At 34.3% G+C, this 21941-nt stretch overlaps 1 protein-coding gene across 5 annotated transcripts in view; it reads left to right on the top strand.

Moving 5' to 3' along the window:
* Positions 1-21941, top strand: part of LOC100394816 (N-deacetylase and N-sulfotransferase 3) — a 183433-nt gene that overhangs the window by 27328 nt on the left and 134164 nt on the right. For 4 of the 5 annotated variants that reach the window (XM_078366578.1, XM_078366579.1, XM_008992776.5 and 1 more), the window contains exon 2: positions 16232-16319. In XM_078366578.1, coding sequence (XP_078222704.1) covers positions 16232-16319 — 88 coding nt within the window. Of the gene's footprint in view, positions 1-2911; positions 3040-16231; positions 16320-21941 lie in introns of all 5 variants that reach the window. The other variant, XM_035293059.3, reaches the window with a different exon arrangement.

Genomic DNA, 21941 nt, shown 5'->3' with positions numbered 1-21941 from the left:
AAGCAAATGCACTCTGTTTTCTCAGTTGACTCAAAATAATGCGTAGCCAAGGTAAGATCAGCTTCACATTATACCTTCTCACAGTACCAGGCGTCCTGAAGAAGCCACACCTCACTCCTAGTCTAGTCAGCATCTTTATAATTTTTCTTGGAATTACATTAGCTTTTACACAACCAATAGTAGCGAGCTTATAAAACAAAGAAACCTCAATTTAGTTTTTGTCGATTTGGGGTGACTCCAAAATGTTTGTGTTCAAATTGCCAATAAGACTCGTTTTCATGAAGGGCCTTTCTAAAGTACACTTTCTAAGCCATTTTCATATTTTCAAACAGAAGAATTAAGAACAAGGTGGACAGTAACTTTCTTGACACTCAGTGCGCCTTCGTTGAGAAGTTTGTCTATTAACTCACAGCTTCCAGGTCTAGACTGTTGCTTCCTCCCTGATAGTTAATTGTCTCTATTATGATATTGTCATTAGATTCCCCTTAAGACAAACAAAAGAAAGCTATAGGTTTCTAGGTCTATTCAATTAAAGCAATTGATTTTCACAGTTTCAAGGAATGACCAATTTAACTCCTATTTAGAATTTGTGATATTGGAAACATTTATGAAAAAGGAGCATGTTCTAAAGTCTTTGAAAGTTTCTTATCAGTTTTTCTCTAAGTCATTATTCTATAGTAAACACAGAAATGGACAAAATAAACTCCTGAAGATACAATTTTGGAATTTCAAATTAAGATATAATTTATTTGGAAACAAAATAGGTTAATTTTTAAATCCTTTGTTCCTTAGTAAAGAACATCTATTATGTTCTTCAGTGGTATGCAGATAGTAATGTAGAACTTAAAGGGTCCACATAAATTACCTAGACAATTTTATATTTACTACATTTTTTTGAAGTTACCTTTGTAAAGAAAAAATACTTTTCCCATTAAAGAATACATGTTATCCTGGACTTCTTCTGATGTCTGAACTGGGTCACTGAAAACCAATGACTATCTGGTGGCCTAAATAGAGTAAACAAAGTAAAATAATGGCATCTTTCCCAGTTTGAGTCATCTGACCAATTATAACCCAAAATTTAAATCAAACCTACAACTTATTATTAGAAGAAATATTGAGATTCATCTGAGGTTACAACATAAACAAATGTGATCTTAGATATTCTGTTTAATTGTTTCAAAGACTAAAACATTGAAGTTGATGTTTTATGCTTCACCTGTGTATATATGAATGTCCCGCACCAATTAAACATAAGATCTGGAGTGTATTCCCAATGTCTTCCCAAATGAAAGACCTATGAAAAACTATTTTATAAAAGGTGATATATTTAGAATGAGAAGGGCTTTATGCAAGGAGGAACACATTATTCATCCTGAAAAGATGAAAAGTAAGACATAAACTTTGAGTACAAGGTGAAAGCAGAGGTGATAACGATAAAAGAAAATCTCGTCAAAGAAGAAGCCCATGTCAGGCTTACTCCATCATGGAGATAAATGTCAGCCTTGTTTTTGCACAAAGAGCACACCTAAGAGGAAAAGGCACAAAGGGTTAGAGTGCCAGTAAGACCACCTGCCACTTACCACAAATGAATAAAATAAATATATATCCCTAGCCCACAGGGCAACTATGGCAAAGGACCCTCTGATCCTCATGACATTGTCTTAAAGCATTCCTTACATCCCCATTAGGAATAAGAAACCATTAAAACCAGCTATATCTACACCTATATAACTAGCACAATCCTGCTGACAGGGCTTGGAGGGCATCGAGCAGTTCTGCATTTGATCCTTCTTTTTTCACAAAGAGGTGAATATCAAATATTTTAAACAGCAAGTTAAAGTATGAGAGCAAATATAATGTAAAATTTGGTTCTGCTTTGGGTAATCCATTTTTGAGGCATTTATAAATGGTTGAAAGGCTCATTCTGAACTGGAATGGATTGCCCCATCCTATCAATGCCCTGTAATGAATATAAGGATGGCAGTGGTGGGTTTTAATTCTATGTAAATTGGCTTGGGATTCTTTGACCTTTAATTAAACAAAATATGAATAAATTAACTTTCTTCCTATGTACAACAGAGGCTTGAAATGGTAGAAGTTGGGATAACAGTCTCAACAAGACGCTATTTTTTCACCAACAAATAAATATAAAACATGATGTTGAAATCTGCTTACACTATTTTTGACTAATATTAATCTCATTACTTATTTGGAACCTATAATATAAAATATATAAAAAAAAGAGAAATCTGTCTATTTCTCACTGGGTAAACAGGTCAGACATAAGCAATTTACAAATGTCTTGTGAGCTGGTCTCAGTATTAAAAGTGGCTTCTTTAGCAGAATCTCAGACAAAAATTCTAGAGCCTTTACAATATAGAAGAGTTTTATGAAAGGGTCTGATTGGATCAGATATAAAGAGAAAAATTTTAATAGGTAGTTACAATTATGTTATACAAATTAAACAAATGCAATTTTTTGTTTTGCTTTTTTGGTTTTATGACTTAACTATTTTTAAAAATATGCTGTTAGACAGGCACTCCAGCCTGGGTGACAGAGAGAGATTTCATCTAAAAAAAAAAAAAAAAAAAAAATGCTGTTAGAATACGGACACAAAGAAGGGCACAGTAGATATAGATACCAGGGCTTACTTGACAGCGAAGAGTGGGAGTAGCATGTGAACTGAAAAACTACCTATTGGATACTATGCTCATTCCCTGGGTGATGAAATAATCTGTACACCATACCCCCACAACACACAGTTTACCCATCTAACAAACCTACGCCCTGGACCTAAAATAAAAGTTGGAAAAGAAAAAAATTTAGGGATCATTAGCAGACCATTGTAAAATCTTCTAGGATTTTGCAAATAAAGGATACGATCCCTCAAAAATCTTTTTCTTTGTAGGAACCATGTCAGTCTATACAACACGGTCCCAGAAGTTTGAGGGATGGGCAGAAATACGTTCATCCTCCTCTTTAGTGAGAGAAACTTCCCTGCAACAGTTTGAGAAATTCAGCATGTCAGTCTCGAAGGTATCTTCCAGCTCCAAATCCTTGTTTGTGATAATCATGATTAATGTGATGCATCCTTACTCTGACCCCAAGCAGAGGATTCTCTACTAAGGTTCTAGTTGCCAAACCTCTCCTGCTTTCACTTACTGAGGGAATGGAAGACTATTTCTATGAAGGAACTCCTGGGATCTCTTACAGTATGTTTGTGCCCTACTGTCACCACCATCACCACCACCACGTCTACTGAAGTAGAGCCTATAGAGACCTAATATTAGTGCCCAAAGTATTGTTGTGTACTTTTCATATTTGTATTATAATTGACTTCATTTTATATCTCTACTATATTTTTCTTTTTCTTAATCACTTATATGCAATGTCTATCATATTTCATGTTATACATACTTATGATGACTTTAAATCCTTTTATTGAATTGGGATATAGCATTAAATTTTTATTGTATTGATTATGTTTCAGCTATGAGGCTTTAAACAGATTATGCAGTCCAAAACTTATAACTCTGTGAGGTAGGTATTTTCCTTTTTTTTTTTTTTTTGAGAACAAGGAAGCCAAGACTCAGGAAAGGCACTTGCCAAGAGGAAAAGTTACTCAGCATCCTTGGAGCTAAGATTCAAGCCCAGGAAACTTCCCTCCAAAAACCATACTACAAATTATCTTTCTGAAGAATCTTCCATTAGAATATTGTCAGAAAATCATAATAAGTTATTTTGGTAGCTTGATAAGACATGAAATCTTTGTCAGAAAGCAGGCCGTTCCTCTTTCTGATTCCTCAAGTCAGCTGGCCTTTTCTCTCTTTCCTTCTTTAGAGTCATTATCTTTGTGCTTTTTCTCCTGTCCTCCCATTGAACCTCCAAACTTCCAATCCATCTTCTCTGGAAATACCTTTCCCACAATTTCAGTTCCTTTTTTTGGCCCCAGAAATGTACTTCAGCTTTAAGCCTAAACTACTCTAAATTTCAGGTCAGAAGCATTAATTAGTTTGTTTATTCATTCAATAAATATTTATGAGTGCCTACTACACAGCACTGGGCAATGTAGTGAATGGAACAGACATGCACCCTGCTCTGGGAATAGATGACAATAAACAAGTAAGCATGTAGTGTAACATATCAGATACTGGCAGGTGTAGTGGAGAAAATAATGTGGGGCAAAGGAAATAGAGAAGTCTGAGCCTCAGAAAATAGAGGAGTGCTGTTAAGCTTATAAGGATGTCCAGAAAAAGCCTCTCTGATAAGGTAATATTTGAGCAGAGACATAAAAGAAATGTGAATTTCAAAGTGATGCTCTGAAGAAGAGACTTAGGGGCAGAGAAAAAGAACAGCATGAGCAAAGGCCCAGAAACAGGAATAATCTTGTTTCCCTAACGACGAGAAGGCCTGTGTGCTGGAACTGAGTGAGAATGAATTGAGTCCTAAAATTGCTTGACTCATCTATAATTCATTCAAGAATGGCATTTGACTTTTAAAATATGAACCATTTTCCAGAAATTTTATTTTAGATTCTATTAATTTTTTTATACATGTGTTTAGTGCTTCACAGAGTAAAAAGCCTTTTCCCAGTTATTATCTCATTTTCTCCTCAAAACATGCTGTCACTGAGTGATGAGTGTAATTTGATTTGATTATCCCAGTAACTACAGAAGACATGAGTAAGCACTCAGTAAATGCATATGGGATTAATTAGTTGATTTATTAGTTCTAGGGCAGAACTTTTAATTTTTCAGCTTTACCATGTTCATTATTATTGAACATCAGTGATGGGATTATAATTCAGTGAAGATTCAGAGGCTATAAAGATGTATCTAGCCATTTGCCTGCACCCTAATTTATATATGTATCTAATTTTTGTAGTAATTTACACTTTTTCTGCCTAACTCTTCCAATAAGTTCTTTAACATCTTTCTTTGCAATCAGTTTCTGTACATCCCTGATTTGTCGTATCTAATCTTCTGTATTCCTGGAAACCAGATCACAGGCCTGTTAGACTTATGTGTAAAATAAAGTGACTTTACGTGAGAGCATGAAACCCTTTCTTAAAGAATAAATTCGCATTCGTTCATTTGTACTGCTACAACAAAATGCCACAGACTAGGTAATTTATACATAACAGAAATTTAGTTCTGGGTGCTGGAAAGTCTAAGATCAAGGCACCAGCAGTTTCAGTGTCTGGTAAGGGTTAAGTCTCTCTGCTTCCAAGATGGCACTTTGTTGGTGTATTCTTCAGAGGGGACAACACTGTGTTTTCACATGGCAGAAGGGATAGAAAGAAGCAACCCCGATTCCTCAAGCCCTTTTATACGGTCATTACTCCCAATCATGAGAGCTCCACCCTCATGACTGAATCACCTCCTGAAGGCCTCACTTCCTAATTCTACCACACTGACAATGAAGTTTCAACATATGAATTGTGGGGAACACATTCAGACCATAGCAAAATTCAATAGCTTTACTACTTACTTCCTAATAGCTGTCTGATCTCATAGACATTTTGCTTATTTCTGCACCTGTAATTTAATTCTAGTGGATTAAAGTTGTTAGGCACCATATACAATTGTGCCTTTCCCCCAAATTGCATCCAAAAAAAAAAAAGCAGTTCATCACATCAAACATAAAATCTATGATATGATCTAAAGCCATATTAAGAGGTTATCCATTACACCAAAGCTGATCTCATTTATCTGAAGTATCCACAGCATACAGGTTTATCTGAGCCCTTCTTTATCCTCACTGAAGCAAAGGTTCCCATCCAATATTGATGATCTACCCACTTGGTGCAACATGATTGTAAATGTGCCTCCAGTAATGGGGTACCCTTAATATGTCCTTTCCATAGAAGTCATTACCTCTATTTAACCTTTAAACTATAAAAACTTTCAGTCAAATATTATTTTTTCCTCTTCTGACTAAGAATTTTTTGGCATTACCAGTAACTCATTTATTCTTTCATTCTTTCAGCAAGACTCCACTGGGAGTCTACTACATGCCAAGCACTGCTCTGGTCACTGTGGATTTAGCATTGTAGAGACAGAAGTTATATTTTTTCTGTTAGAAAGCTAAATGAATAGCTCTAAGGGTAAGAGTTAAATGGATGGCTATAAATAAATATATACCAATAGTAATAGTAATAAGTTCTATTTAAAAAAAATAAAGGAGAGAATCCAAGTACATAGTAATAGGCTGAGCATTTATTTAAAAGAGGGTAGTCACAAAAAATATACAAGCATGTGAGATGATGGACATGTTAATTAGCTTAATTTCACCATCCCACAAGTACATTTATTAAAACATCAGCTTGTACACTATGAATATAGGCAATTTGTTTGTCAATTATACCTTAACAGATCTGGGTAAAAATTTTAAAAAAAAAAAAAAAAAGAAAGAAGAGAGTTAAGGAACGCCTCACCAAAGTGGTTATGAGTAAGTGGAGACCTGAAAGACTAAGGAAGTAAACCACATGAGTATTTGGGGAAAGCATATCCTCAAGAGGAAGCAGCAAGACTAAAACCTTGAGGTGTGAACAAACTTGGTATGTTCTAGGAGTAGCATAAAGGCAAGTATGTCTAGAGCATAGTGAGTAGGAAAGGAAATGATAAAATTTAAGGCCTAAGAAGGGCCATGTAGGGATTTTTGAACATCAGTTGTCACTACTTCCCAATAATTCACTATGTGTTTGATTTGTTGCTACTTCTAGATAGTTTTCTTAAAGTCAGTGTAAAGAGCATAGGACATCTATTGTAAATAATTTTGGTAGGGTAACTTGCATAATACCATTTTAATAAAATTCAGGCAAAAACATGGAGACAACAGTATTCACAGTTGCACATTCTGGTTTTCTTGTGGTGGTTGATTCAGTTACATAAAATTAACTATTTTAAAGTAAACAATTCAGTAGCTTTTAGTACATTCACAGTATTGTACAACTACAACCTCTGCCTAGCTCATAACACTTTTATCACTCCAAAAGGAACCCCTACTTATTAAGCAGCTGAACCCAATTTTTCCCTACACTAGTAACTAGCAGTCTATCTATGGCTGTACATATTCTAGATATTTCTTGTAAATAGAAGCATACCATATGTGGCCATATATGTCTGGCTTCTTTCACTTAGCACAATGTTTTTGAAGTTCGTTAACATGTATCAGTACATCATTTCTTTTTATAGTTGGATAATATTTCATTGTATGTACATTTCCCAGTTTGTTTCTCCATTCATGCATAGACATTTGGATTGTTTCTACCTTTTAGCTGTCGTGAATAGTACAACTATGAACATGTATGTAGAAGTATTTGTCTGAACACTGTTTTTTATTCTTGTAGTACATACCTAGAAGGAGAATTGCTAGGTCATATGGTAATTGTATGTTTAAGTTTCTGAGTACTTACCGAAATGTTTTCCAAAGAAGTTGAACCGTATTACATTACAGTCCCACTGCACTCTGATTCTTAAAGCCCCTCTACATGCAGATGCTCCTTGACATACAATAGGATTATGTTCTCATGTATTGAATGCATATCACTTTTACACCATAATAAAGCTGAAAAATCTTTACTTGAACCATCATAAGACAGGGCTTTCTGTTGTCTGCAACCACTTGCTTCTAGCTTGGAGCTGTTCATATTGAGTTATCACACTTTACCAAAACTGACAACCTGATTAGCTGGTTCTCCCAACCCAGTTGAAATGGACTTTAATTAGAAAAACTAAGAAAAATAAAATTAATAAAAATATAAAGCTAAACTTTAGAAGCTAAAATTTCATTGTATAATTTCTAACCCCAACTACTCTAGTCATGATATATATAAAGGATAGATGGATAATCTTCTAATGATTTTGTGTCACTGGAGAACCCCAATACATACTCCATTATGGCTAGGGTGGGTGGGTGGTTGGGTGGGTGGGTAGGTAAGTAGGTCGATAGATAGATAGATAGGTAGGTAGATAGATAGATAGATAGATAGATAGATAGATAGATAGATAGGCAGGCAGGCATATTTATTATCAGGAATTAGCTTATGCAGTTATGGAGGCTGAGAAGTCTTAAGATATGCAGGCAGCAAGCTGGAGATCCAGCAGAGCTAAATGTGTAGTTCCTGTCTAGGTTTGACAATCTGAAAACCAGGAGAACTGATAGTGTGTGTTCCAGTCTAAAAGCTGACAGGTTTAATACTCAATAATCAATGTTTCTGTTTAAGTCTAAAGATAGGAAAAGGTTCCAGCTCAAGGCAGTCAGGCAGAAGGAGTTCCCTCTTACTTGCAAAATAATCAATCTTTTTGTTCCATTTAGGACTTCCTGTGATTGCATGAGGGCCACCCTCTTTAGAGAAGGCAATCTGCTTTAGTCAGTCTACTAATAGAATGTTAGTCTCATCCAAAACATCCACACACCGACACCCATAATAATGTTTTACCAATTATCTGGGCACCCCATAGCTCATTCAAGTTAACTCAAGAGTACTTTTAAGTTAACACTTACAGAGGACTTTTGAGCCAGCACAATTTTTAGGACCTCAACTGTATTCAGATGGCTCCTATATATCCCATGTTGTCTAGAATATGCCTTATTGGAGAATCCACAGTATCTATTAATTATGAGGCTTATAAAATCATTGATTAGCTGAATTATTTCTTTAATATGTACCAGTAACTGTACTGAGAAGTGACAGTCAAAATTTTATACTCAAAAGGAAAAACGAGTCATACATAAAATAAATTAGAAACTACATTGAACTATTTAAAATCAAGGAATAGAACAGTGATTCTTAAGAGGGTGGTATGATGCCCCCTATATCAAAATCACCCAGGATACATTCCCTTGTTCAGGATGATTGTTTAGAATCTCTGGGTTAGAACCTGGAGGTCTACATTTTATTAAGTTTCCCAGATAATCTTTGTGTACACAGAAGTTTGAGAACCACTGAAATAGGAAATGCTTTTATTTTAACAATTTTCAAAATAAATAGAAATGTTTTCTAATTACTTTTTCAATTGAATTATGTTGAAATTCTTCACCAAGATTCGAAACAGTTTACAAAAATAAAATAGTAAATGAATGTTCTATAAGGCCATGTTCAAATCTTTATGAGTTTATTGCCTTATTAGATCAATTGAAATTCATTCATGTCCTCATTCAATAAATACTTTCCCTTCTGTTCTTGACTCATGCTGGGTTTTGGGAATGCAGCAGTGAATAGGATGGACATTATTCACGGAGTTTATAATCCAGCTTTAATCTCACATTTTGTTTTTAACACCTAAAGCAAACCTTTCTTTGGAGGGGGGTGGGTTGCTGAACATTTAATCATTGTGGTGTTTTATAAGTATTTAGCATTTTCACGTCTCAAGCAGAACAGATTTGCTACTTAAGGAGTTTCATACCTCTGCAACTAAAAGGAAATCTAATTTGTTTTACAACAACAGTAAGTGGATTGAGACACTTCAATCTCCTCATGTGAAATCCTACAGCTCTGCTTCCTTTTCTGCTTTGCTGCTAAAAGCAGGCATTTCAATTTAAAGTATTAAAATTATGTTTATAGTAATATATAAACATCCCTTTTCTGCACAATTGAATGAGTATGATTTAACTAATAGTTTCCTAAAGATACTATATAGTAAAAAATAGTGAACTATTTTTAATACTTATTTTCTTTTAAAAAGTACATTAGTGTTTTGACTAAGCATGTCAACCAGAAGCTAAATAGACTATACATAACAATTTCAAGTGAATACTTAGTGATGGTAGCACTTACTTAATAGTTTTCTATTTTCCCCACTCACCTATCTTTATTTGCAATTTCAGCTCAAGAAATCTTCTGGGAAAATCATCCTTCACCCTACAAGTTAGAGGTTATATATAATGTATGCTCAAGACCATTTAAAGTATGTAACAGAACTCAAGATTGCTATATAACTCTTCTCTGCTTGCACACAAACCTTTGTCCTTACTCAGTTACTACAATAGGAACAATAAAATACATAAGCATTCAGGTGAAGAATGAAAATTCACTAATGTCTTTTAGAAAGAAATACCAAGCAATATAAAGCTCTGGGAAGTTACTATAGTACCGCTACTTGCATTATCTCCTTTCGTGCTGATTAGACAACCCCAAAACTGTTAAGGCTCAACTTAAAAATATACTTTAAAATTTTAGGCATCTGCCTGATGTTTTCATGTGAGTATCAGAAAGTAATAAAACATGGAATTTTCTGACAGGACAGTAAGACCCTTTTTTTTTTTTTTTAATTTTTTATTGGATTTTAGGTTTTGGGGTACATGAGCAGAGCATGCAAGACAGTTGCGTAGGTACACACATGGCAGTGTGCTTTGCTTTTCTTCTCCCCTTCACCCACATTTGGCATTTCTCCCCAGGCTATCCCTCCCCACCTCCCCCTCCCACTGGCCCTCCCCTTTTCCCCCCAATAGACCCCAGTGTTTAGTACTCCCCTTTCTGTGTCCATGTGTTCTCATTTTTCATCACCCACGTGAAAATGGCTATACTGCCCAAAGTAATTTACAGAATCAACGCTATCCCCATCAAGCTACCATTGACTTTCTTCACAGAACTGGAAAAAACCACCATGAACTTCATATGGAACCAAAAGAGAGCCCGCATAACCAAGTCAATTCTAAGCAAAAAGAACCTTTTAAGGTTGGCAGAAGAACAAAGGATTTCATTCACAGAGCTAAAACTCAACTCTGTGTGTTAGGAAAGGATTTGGGGCCATAGTCCATTTTCTCATTTGATCTTCATATAAAACCTGTGAGCTATATATTACTATTCTTGTTTCCCAAAGGAAGAACTGTGATTTGGAAAGCTTCACTTGTCCAAGCTTAATATTACCACGTAGTAATCGAGTAGCAGAGTCAGAGTTCTAAGTCACTCTCATTTCAATCTGTTGCTCTATGTCATGGTCACGTTGGTGAGGACATACTCAAGAACTGGGCATTCAGCAGATGGTGGCCTTGGCCTAAGACAGTTTAACAAGAGTGAAGATAACCTCCAAAACTCCTCACAGTACTTATCAAATTCCTACATGAAAGCTCATAGAAAACACAATCCAGCCTTTGGTCTTTAAGACTGTTTTAATCTGGCAGGATAAATACAGTTTCTACCTTTTTATATGTAGACTTCACATTTAGAATATGAGCAGCTGAGAGCTGAGTGATTATTTTGCAATTAGGAGTGTTATTAAGTTAGATAATGCAGTGCTTTCTATAGATTTCTTGTCAAGGGAGTTTAAATACTGTTGCAAAAACTGACCAGGTATTATGCTTCCCACTAGCTTCCCCATCTTTCCTGTATTCTTTCTTATTTCCCTGCTGAATGTCAATTGTGTAGGTAGGTCAAATAGTAAAGTTGATCCTGGCCTTATTATTTATTATTTTCCTCTAAGGGTATCTTTCCTCTAATTGTGCACGAAGCCCTGCTCTAATATTAACCTAATTAACTGTTTCCAGCATGTTTCAATGTTTTTCTTGTCTAAGAACAAGTTTTGTATAGTCTTTCCCGTTCTACACCTGGTCAGAGAGAGACTAAGGTACAGATCATGAGAGCACTTCATAGTGCTCCAGTGTCCTGCAGTCCAACTCTGCAGATGGTGCAATGAATAACTGTTCTTTAATCTTGATGCCAGTGGGTATACATTACTAGTTTGGCTGATATAGTGGCTAATCTCATGTGTAAATGTAACTAAGCTAAGGGATGCCCATGTTGCTGCTACAACTTGATTTGGGGTGTGTCTGTGGGAGTGTTTCTGGAAGAAGTAAGCTTTTGTGTTGGTGAGCTGAGTAAAGTAGATGGCCCCCCCCCCCAATGTAGTGGGCATCATCCAATTTGCTGAGGGCATGAATAGAACAAAGAGGTGGTAGAAGGGCAAATTCACTATCTCAGCTTGATCTGAGGTGTCCATCTTTATCTACCTCAGATATAAGTACTCCTGGCTTCAGGCTTTCAAACTGGCACTTACACCACCACTCACCACCACTACCAATTTTTCAGGCCTTCAGATGCAAATTGAATTATATCACCAGCTTTCTTATTTCTCCAGTTTGCCTCCAAAACCACATAAGCCAAATCCTATAATAAATGTCCTCCTATATCTATGTCCGTATCTATTGCCAGTTGGTTTTATCTCTGGAAAATCCTAAATAATATAGCTGACTATTCACTGACCAACCTAGTCTTCCCATTCCCCTCATACATTTAGGCTTTGAAAACACAAAGTGACAGTTACATAGTGAAAGTGGAAAAATAGAGCATCCTTCTGTTCCTTTCTGGAAGATTATGTCACCACAGTTCTGTATACCAGTGATAATAGGGTTCATGTTGGTATTTTGTTGTTTCCATGGACAACAGGAGCAGTTTAAAATCCTTGTTTAAATCACTTCTTTAGCTCTTAAATAGCTTCGTGACCAAGAGAAAGCCACTTAATCTATATAAATGATGTCCACCACTTTTGAAATGGGAACAGTAATCTCTAGTACACTAAGTATATCTGATGACTGGAGGAGGTATATGTGCATATACGTTGTGTGATAGACATGTAGGCATAGGAGCTTATCATTAGCTGTCCAGTTGATTTCATTTACTCTAGCAAATATAGATATTTATATATCTAGTATACGATTGATTATAAAATATTAACTCAAAGTACTGTGCTTAAAAATATTTTTGTCTGTTAACATAGGTTAAAATATAAGAAGCACAAATAAGAAACAAAAAATTATCAAGACATTCCACCAAGAATGCCACACATGTCATGAACACTAACATAAATCTTCATGTAAAACTTCTTTGCAATTACTTTTCATTTTATTTTCTGCCTCTTCATCTATTTGATGATTTCTTCTGCTAACAAAAGTTAGAGAAAATGCAAAGGCTATCATTTTGCTCAGTTCTCAGAACTCGGTTTCTTTAAATTAGATCTTTTTTTGTCTTCGACTAGATATTTTAATGCCTGCAAACTTTCTTAGCTTTGCAGAATGAAGACTTGAAAAAGAAACAAAGTTAGTGGGGTAGCATACATATTAAAATTTGAAAGATAATTTTGAAATTTTTGTGTTAAATTGTATTTGAAATGCAATTATTGTATAATTGAATTGCATATTTTATTCTCTTGTAACACTCTGATAAGCACTTTCAAATGTTTTGTTTGCTAAAGGATACACAGAATTATTTTCTGCTGTAAAAATTGTTGCTTCATTGCTATAGTCATGAGTGGCTTAATGATGTACATGTGCTCTAAAAAATGTGTTGTTACCCGATTTTGTTGTTGTGCAAACATCACAGAGGATACTTACAAAAACCTAGATAGTATAGCCTGCTACACACCTAGGACCACCATAATATATGTGCTATACTGTTGAACAAAACATAGTTATAAGGTTTAGAACTATATAAATACGTATTGATATACACAGCAGTATTTATATTAGTTGTACAACATTAAGATAAAATGGGTAAATAAATTATAGTATACTCATTTGATACAATATTCTGTATTCTTCAGAAATTCTGGTTTTGAAAGATTAATGTGACAGGAGAAAGATCATGATACAGTGTTAAATGAAAAATTCAAAACTCTATTTTTAATCCTGATTGGTATGGCTCCAATTTTTTATTTTATGATACCAATTTACCTATATATCTATATATCTGTAAATACAGATATATGGATTTATATAATTATTGAGAAAAATGGAAAGAAAACACATTGTAATACTTTTTTAGTGATTTTAATTATTTTTAATTAGAAAAAATGTGTTATTTTAAAAATAACCATTGATATATGGAATTGTAAATTACATCCCTATATATAATACAGTACTTTGGAATAATTGAAAATGAAAGTCCCATTTTTTTCAATAATCAAACCACTTTTGAAGATAGAAATCTGTGTTCTTAGGGTTCCTGGACTGGTATTTGAGGTGATCACTAAATTGTACCTCTTCAGACAGTCGTGATTCCTTACCTCCTCCATGGACACAGTACTCTATCAGACAGGTTATAAAATATCACCTAGAAATAAATTTCCCCTCTTTACCATATATAGGCATAATTAGTATCTGCCATCTGTTTCAGTGTATCTTTTAGGTGTTTTAGTGTTTGTTTCTAGAATATCAAGTAAATATGTAAAATGGCAACTCGAATCTGCAAATTCTGGGCTAATTTAGTAACTTAAATCATTGTATTCTAGTTGACTGAGAGGTTAGTTCACAGGAACTTTATTTAGCTTCTAAGGCCTAAGAACAGGACAGGTTTCTTATATATCATTTTTCTTATCAAGTTTTGCAAATATATATTACAAATACAATCAAAGATCATAAAGTAAAGTTCAAATTCAAATTTAGTTTGAACAAAAAGAAAGGCAAAAAGAAAGAATATTCATCTTACCAACGGTAAGACTTAAAACATTGAACACAAAAAAAAATAATCTTCAAATAGATTTGGAATCTATATTTTAACCACTGAAAGAAGAAAAATAAGAGACTGAAATGAAGTGAGTTAAAAAGGAAAAAGAATAAAGATATGATCTAAGGGGAAGGAAAGATAGGAAGAGCAGGCTAGAATGTTCAACTGGGGAACAAAAGAATCGAGAAAGAGGAAGAAGGGGAGAAGAAAGAAAGGGAAGATATAATTGTCAGCAGGATACATATACATACACACACAAAATGTGTGTGTATTATAATTGTCAATAGTATACATATACACACGCTTATATATGTATACTAAACACCTTAAACCTAGGCACATCCTTCCCCTCACCAGGGTCCAGTATCTGGTCTAGAAGTCCCATTTGTAACTTCATCATGCTCAGCTGGCTGGATCCCCCCTCTCCCACCCAACGCATGCCCCACCTTGTAAGCACCTAACCTGTCCCTGATGACATTGATGTCAGTTAATTCTTGTGCTCCCATAGTTAGGTGTAGAGATCCACCAACAGGCCTGTCTTCTATTTTTGAGTGTCATTAGAATGCACATATTACATGGTTCAGTTATGCACACCGAAAAGCTTGGTCATGTTAAGAGAGTAGTGATACAAAAAGAATTAGATAGCTAAATTTCAAAAACTTACATTGGCTAGATAAGTTTAAATTTGAATCCAGAAATTCTCTTCCTCTGCTTTTACAATCAGGAAGAATATCTTGCATTCAGATAAAGCATACAATATGCAGTAGTCAATGAATAAAAAACTGTATATCAGCTTATGCTCCAAAAAAGTTGGGACCATGAACGTGATGAGGTAGACTTTCCAGATGTCAGAATCATGATTAAGAAAACAAGATTTAGTTGTGGACCCAAGTGAACTAAGGAAAGGCAGAAAGAAGATAAGGTGTAGTGGAGTAAAAGGGGCACCTAATCTGGATCTATATCCTTAAGCTAGGATCTACCGCTAAATCTAACAGCACTACTTTCTGCCTACTTGAAATGAGCACTCAACTATTCTGTGTGTGTATATATGTATGTATGTGTGTGTGAGTGAGAGATGGAGACAGAGAGGGAGACAGAGAAGGAAAATAAGAGTCAGAATTTAAGTAAGACTGAGAAAGAAAAAAGAAAAGTACATTAAATACTCAGCATGGTAAATGTTATAGGATATCACAATTAAAACTCTAATTCAAAATAGTTTTACTTATTAGAAGTAGGATATTTTGTCTTTTTTTTAATGAAAGGGCAAATTAGAGATCTACTTTATCATGATATCTCCTTTTGAATAACAATCATTATCATTTGGCAATCTCAGATTTAGATTCTGAATACCAAAGATTTGCTGAGAAATCATCTGTTTCTTTTAACATATGTTATTGCATAGCTTCACTTAAAACGAATGCCCTTCTTTTGACAATTGGTGATTGATGTGCCTAAAGGGTAAACTGGATATATTTTATATATTTAGATATTTAGATACTAGTTCCTTTGATACATGCAAAATAAACTTCTCTTTTCATTTAACTTCCTTTTTCCAACTGACACTTTAGCTGATTTATTGCAAGCTAAAGGATAAAAAAACTATGGGTTTCATGTAATCTTGAAAGTATCTCTACTTTTAAAGTGATAATGAAACTATTTTTCCTCATTTAATTCTCACATGTATAGTGAACTGGTTTTTTCCTCTGAATGCAAAAAGGAGATATCTTTTGAAAACTTTTTAATGCCATTCTTTACCTAATATATTTTTTAAATTATATATTTCAGGCCCTGCTTGATACTCAGAATCTTCTGCGTGCACAAATCACAAATTTTACATTCAACCTGGGATTTTCAGGGAAATTTTACCATACAGGTAAGAAAAAAGGATTAACTGTTCTCACTAAGGTCTCTCTGACACTCTACTTAAAACTGCACACTCTGCTCACACCTTCCTGCATTCCCTATGTCCCTCCCCAACTTTTTATAATTCAATTCAATTTTTATAATTCAATTTAACATGCTATTTTATAATTTTTGTAAAAAGTTAATGGTTTAAAAGTTTATGGAACTATCTGATGGCTTTTCATTTTTACTGAATTATAATTTACATATATAAAAGTATATAAATAGTAAATGTGATGCTCAGTGAATTTTTGAAGTGTACACAGCTGTGTAAACAACAGGCAGATCAAGAAAGAGAACACTTCCAAAATCTCTACTTCTTGAGCCCTTCACACTAACTAGCTTCTCTCAAAGAACAGTAGTATCCTGACTGTAATATCATGAATTAATTTTGCTTGACTTTGAGAGATATGTAAAAGGAATCATACAGTAAAGATTCATCTGTATCAGCTCATTTTGTACAACATTGTTTTTGCTTCATAGATGTTATTGTCTATAGGTTACAATTCTTTCCTTTTCCTTGCTGTACAGTATTCCATTGTTTGAACATACAAAATTTACTTGTCTAGTCCATTCAACTGTAGATGGTTGGGTGTTTCCAAACTTTGGGTTTTTTTGAATAGTCCTGTTATGAACATTTTTATATCTGTCATTCAGATGACTTGAGTATTCTTTTCTGTTAATCATCAACTAGGAATGGAATTGCTAATTGTGTGGCACACTTATAATTAGCTTTAGTATTTTTCAAAATGGTTGTACCCATTTATGTTCCCAATAGTATGAATGTTCCTGTTGCTCTTTGTGCTTGCTAATATTTTATAGTTTGTCTCTTTAATTTTAGCTTTTCTGGTGAACATGTAGAAATATCATATTAGGGTTTTAATGTACATTTCTCTCAGGAGCAGTAAATGATCATTGTTCATATGTTGACTGGCTATTCGGATATCCTCTCTTGAGAAGTATCTGGATTTTCTTTTTGTAGAAAAAGAGAAATTCTTTTGTAGAAATTATTTCCTTGAACTTCTTTCACAGTTCCACGTGCTGCAAGTATTTTCTCCTGCTGTCTGGCTGTCTTTTCATTTTCCTTATGGTGTTTTTAATGAACAAAAATCCTTAGTGTTGCTCAATTTATCATTTTTTAAATGATCAGCCTTTTCTGTCTTATTTAAAAAATCTTTGCATACCACAAGATCATAACATTTTTTTCTTTTTGAGACAGGGTCTTGCTCTGTTGCCCAGGGAAGAGTGCAGTGGTGCAAACACAACTCACTGCAACCTCAACCTCTCGGGCTCAAACAATCCTCCCACCTCAGCATTCTGTGTAGCTGGACCTACAGGCCCATGCCACCATGCCTGGCTAACGTTTTTTTAGAGAAGGGGTCTCACTATGTTGCCCAGGCTGCTCAATTTATAAATCTGTGATACATCTGGAATTGATTTTGGTATATATATCAGATAGGGGTAAGTTTAGTTTCTTTTTTTTCATAAAAAAATATCTAATTGGTTAGCCAGACATAATGGCATGTGTCTGGTGGTCCCACCTACTTGGGAGACTGAGATGGGAGGATCACTTGAGCTCAGGAGGTCTAGGCTGCAATTAACTATGATCATGCCACTGCACTTCAGTCTGAGCAAGAGAGCAAGAATCTGTCTCTTTAAAAAAATCTAATTAGCACCCAGTATTAAAAAGACCATCCTTTCCAACTGCTTCATAGTATCTTATTATCATAAATTATATGGCCATATAACTGTGGACTCTGATTCTGGATTCTGCTATTAAATGTGAAAAGAGATCACTCTAAATATTTAGAATAATTAAAAAGTTTTTTCACAAACAAAATGAGTAAAGATATTTTGATTTGCCTCAGGATAGCCAAACACAATTTCATGATTGAAAGAATTAATCTGTATTTTTAGAAGTTAAAAAAACAGATTACATTTATTGGTATACTCATAAGATGGAATAATCTGCAGTCATTAAAAAGAGATAATTTTAAACATAAACTATACAGAAAGAGCTCAAAAAAACTGAAAAATCAGTGTACAGCACAGTGATTACAACATTTATATAAAAATAAAAGAGAAGGTAAAAGCTATACAAAATCAAGGTATAGTACAGTGATTAGAATATATTCCCATTTGTATACAAATAAAGGAGGAGGTGAAAGCTATACAACTCCATGTATAGAACTCTTAATTTTATAGCTTAGAAAACTCAGTTACTGAGTAGTTAAGTAACTTGCCCACAGTCACAGAGCTATTCATACAGGTATAGGATATCTGTGAAAGAAGTCATAATAAACTGATAGGAATGAATACCCATGAATGTATTAGTCAGTTCTCATGCTGCTAATAGACACACATCTGAGACTGGGTAATTTATAAAGCAAAGAAGTTTACAGAACTCACAGTTCTACATGGCTGGGAAGGCCTCACAATCATGGCAGAAGATGAAGGAAGAGCAAAGGGGTGTCTTACATGGTGGCAGGCAAGAAGGTTTGTGCTAACTCCCATTTATAAAATCATTAAATCTGGTGAGATTTCTGATTCGCTATCATGAGAACAGTATGGGGGAAATTGCCCCCATGATTCAGTTATCTCCAGGTGACCCACTCTTGACACATGGGGATTATTACAATTCAAGGTGAGATTTGAGTGAAGAAGAGAATTTGAGAATCAAACAAGAGAGATGAAAAGAAAAGTTATTTTTTACTAAATTTTTTCTGGGCCTTTGCATTTTATGTGTATTTGATCTAAATGAATAAACATGTAAGTAATTTTTTAAAGTGATACAATATTTAAGCAAGTTTATCAATTTTCTACAATTGCAAGTGCTTTTCAAAATTTAAATTTGATAATATGAGCAAGAGTTATTTTGTATGTATTTGATGAGTACCCTTAAGCGTTTAATAAACATATCATGCTGAGAATTTTATCTACATACTACTAACATCAACATAATTTCCATATGCATATAAACAACGTAAGTAGTAATTCCATTTTTAGATAGAAGTAATACTGTATTTCTAGAGTAAGTGAATTTCCATTTGTTTCCATGGAAGTTATAGAGCCATGAGACTTGACTATAGTGTTTTTCTATTGTATGACTGTGTAATGAATACAATATGTGTAATCATACAGCTGCACGTAACTTTCACCTATCAATTTGAAAATTCTGTGGGTTTTAAGAATACCTTAAACATAAGAAGCTCTGAAGCTTTTATTGCCCTGAATTTCTTAGATCAATATGTAAAATATACTTTTTCTGTGATTGTTTGAAATATTAACACCTGGGAACCTCATGATCATGTTTGACTTTGTTTTATGATTCAGTGAGTTGGTTCTTAATGAAACCTCAAAGATGAAAACATAATTAGAGATCTATTTTAAATCTTTTGCTTATAGGAAACTTCTGCTATCTTGGCAATAGATATATGAAGTGAGAACTTTACATGCAGAAGTTCAGTTCATCTTCCTAGCAAAGTTAGATTCACAACTTTCACAAGCCCCAAGAGTTTAAGGAAACAGAAGGCTGCCCATAACCTCTTCCTAAATTTCTGGGTTAGGATATCCTAACTTCAGGATGATTATCTTAGATTCTTTGACATCCATTGAATAAAATAAAATTATCATGGGGATAAAAAAAATCACCAAGGCAAGATTAAGGTGAAATATGTGATGTGTTTAGCAGGAGATGGAGATAATAGGAAGAGACATCATAGCAAAACGAGGACAGCCCAGATTTGCTTAATAAATATAAGAAAATGCTCCTGACAACTCCACTATTTTTTTTGCCTATTGCTGAATACTGGGGAATGATTCTAGCCAATTCATGTCATTCCTTCTCATCTCTGCAAGGCTTGTCCTCTTTCTTTACTTGGGCATTTCCAATAGCTCATAATAAAAGTATCCTCTCCCCAAGGCAGAGAAAGTACAACGCAGGTGGAAACGGAAGCCAAGGTTTGAAGGGGTCTTGTTATCTGTGTATAATATGAGAGTTTCCACAAAACTGTAGCCAGGGCTAAGATCAGTTAAATCATTTTTTAGAGGGAATAGGTACAAAATTTAATACTTGGCCTTTCAAAAATTAGAAGGGATAAAATATAATTGAATTACATTGTCTTCCTTTATAAATGAAGAAATTACTATTCCTTTTTCTATAAAAAATTCTATCCATTTTACTCAGTCTTGAAGGGAAAAAGAAAAGTTGCATTGTCATAATTATAATACTTTATGTCAGAGAGAGCTTTATCTTGTTTGATTTATTTTAATTTTTGAAGGGTATGTGCATTTTTATATGAGAAATAAAGGGATGAAAAAAATAAAAACCATAGTTCTCTTTTGGTGCTTTGTTAAGCACTTTTCATGTTCCTTTTTACTGAATTCTAGAAGTTAAAGAATATGTTAACTTATTTTCTAGATAAGAACATAGAAACTTAGAGGGGCCCAAGGTCACATAGCTAATGAAGTGTCAAAAAAAAATTAGTCTTAACCCATCCTTGATTAGGGAAGCTAAATGGCAAAAGATTCTCCTTATTTATAGGTTTGTTTTGTATTTCCCCAAATCACTGAGATCCAATAGTACCTGTATATTCTAATTACACTGTAGAATAAATTAACAATGGGAAGAGCAATGTTATATTGAATGAGTAAATGCTGGTCTTATTTCTAGACTCCACGTTTGGCCAGTGAATGATAGCTAAGAGCCCTGAATTTGGAGTTGCTCAATCTGAATTAGGAGTCAGGATTGGAATTCAAGTTCTGTCTCAAACCTCTCAGTGACATGGAACAAGTTATTTTACCTCTCTAAATATCCATTTCCTTATCTGTAAAATGAGATTTGCAGTGGCCCTTACCTCATGAGGTTATTTTGAGAATTAAATGAAATGATATTTGTGAAGTACTCAACACAGTGCTTGACACAATGCTGTCTCAATGATTATTTTAAATATAATATCGGAATAGGAAACACTACAGATAAAATAGTGTAGAGCCAAGTTATTTATATAAATATATTAAAATAAAATATAGTTTACAATAACTATATGGTTTCAGCATAGTTTTATGACAAGTTAAGAAATAGCACTTAACACTGTGGAAAGTAGTTTCAAAATTTCTCAAAGAACTTAAACAGAACTAACATTCAACCCAGCAGTCCCATTATTGGATATATTATATATCCAAAGAAAGCAAATCATTCCATCAAAAAGACATGTACTCACATATTCACTACAGCACTATTCTCATTAGCAAAGATGTGGAGTAAACCTAGGTATCCATCAGTGATGGATTGGATAAAGAAAATCTGATACCTATTCCCCATGGAATACTACACAGCCATAAAAAAGAAATGAAATCATGTCCTTTGCAGCAACATGGATGCAGCTGGAGGCCATTATCCTAAGTGAATCAATGCAAGAGCAGAAAACCAAATTCCACATGTTCTCATTTATAAGTGAGAACTAAACATTGGGTACTCATGGGCATAGAGATGGCAATAATAGACACTGGGGACGAATGGCAGAGAGAGGAGAAGAGCGAAGGTTGAAAAACTAACTGTTGTTTATTATGCTCACTACTTCAGTGATAAGAT

The sequence above is a fragment of the Callithrix jacchus genome, chromosome 3 (genome assembly GCF_049354715.1).
Source record: "Callithrix jacchus isolate 240 chromosome 3, calJac240_pri, whole genome shotgun sequence".
Classification (NCBI taxonomy): Eukaryota; Metazoa; Chordata; class Mammalia; order Primates; family Cebidae; genus Callithrix; species Callithrix jacchus.
This window is presented reverse-complemented; position numbering and strand designations above follow the sequence as displayed.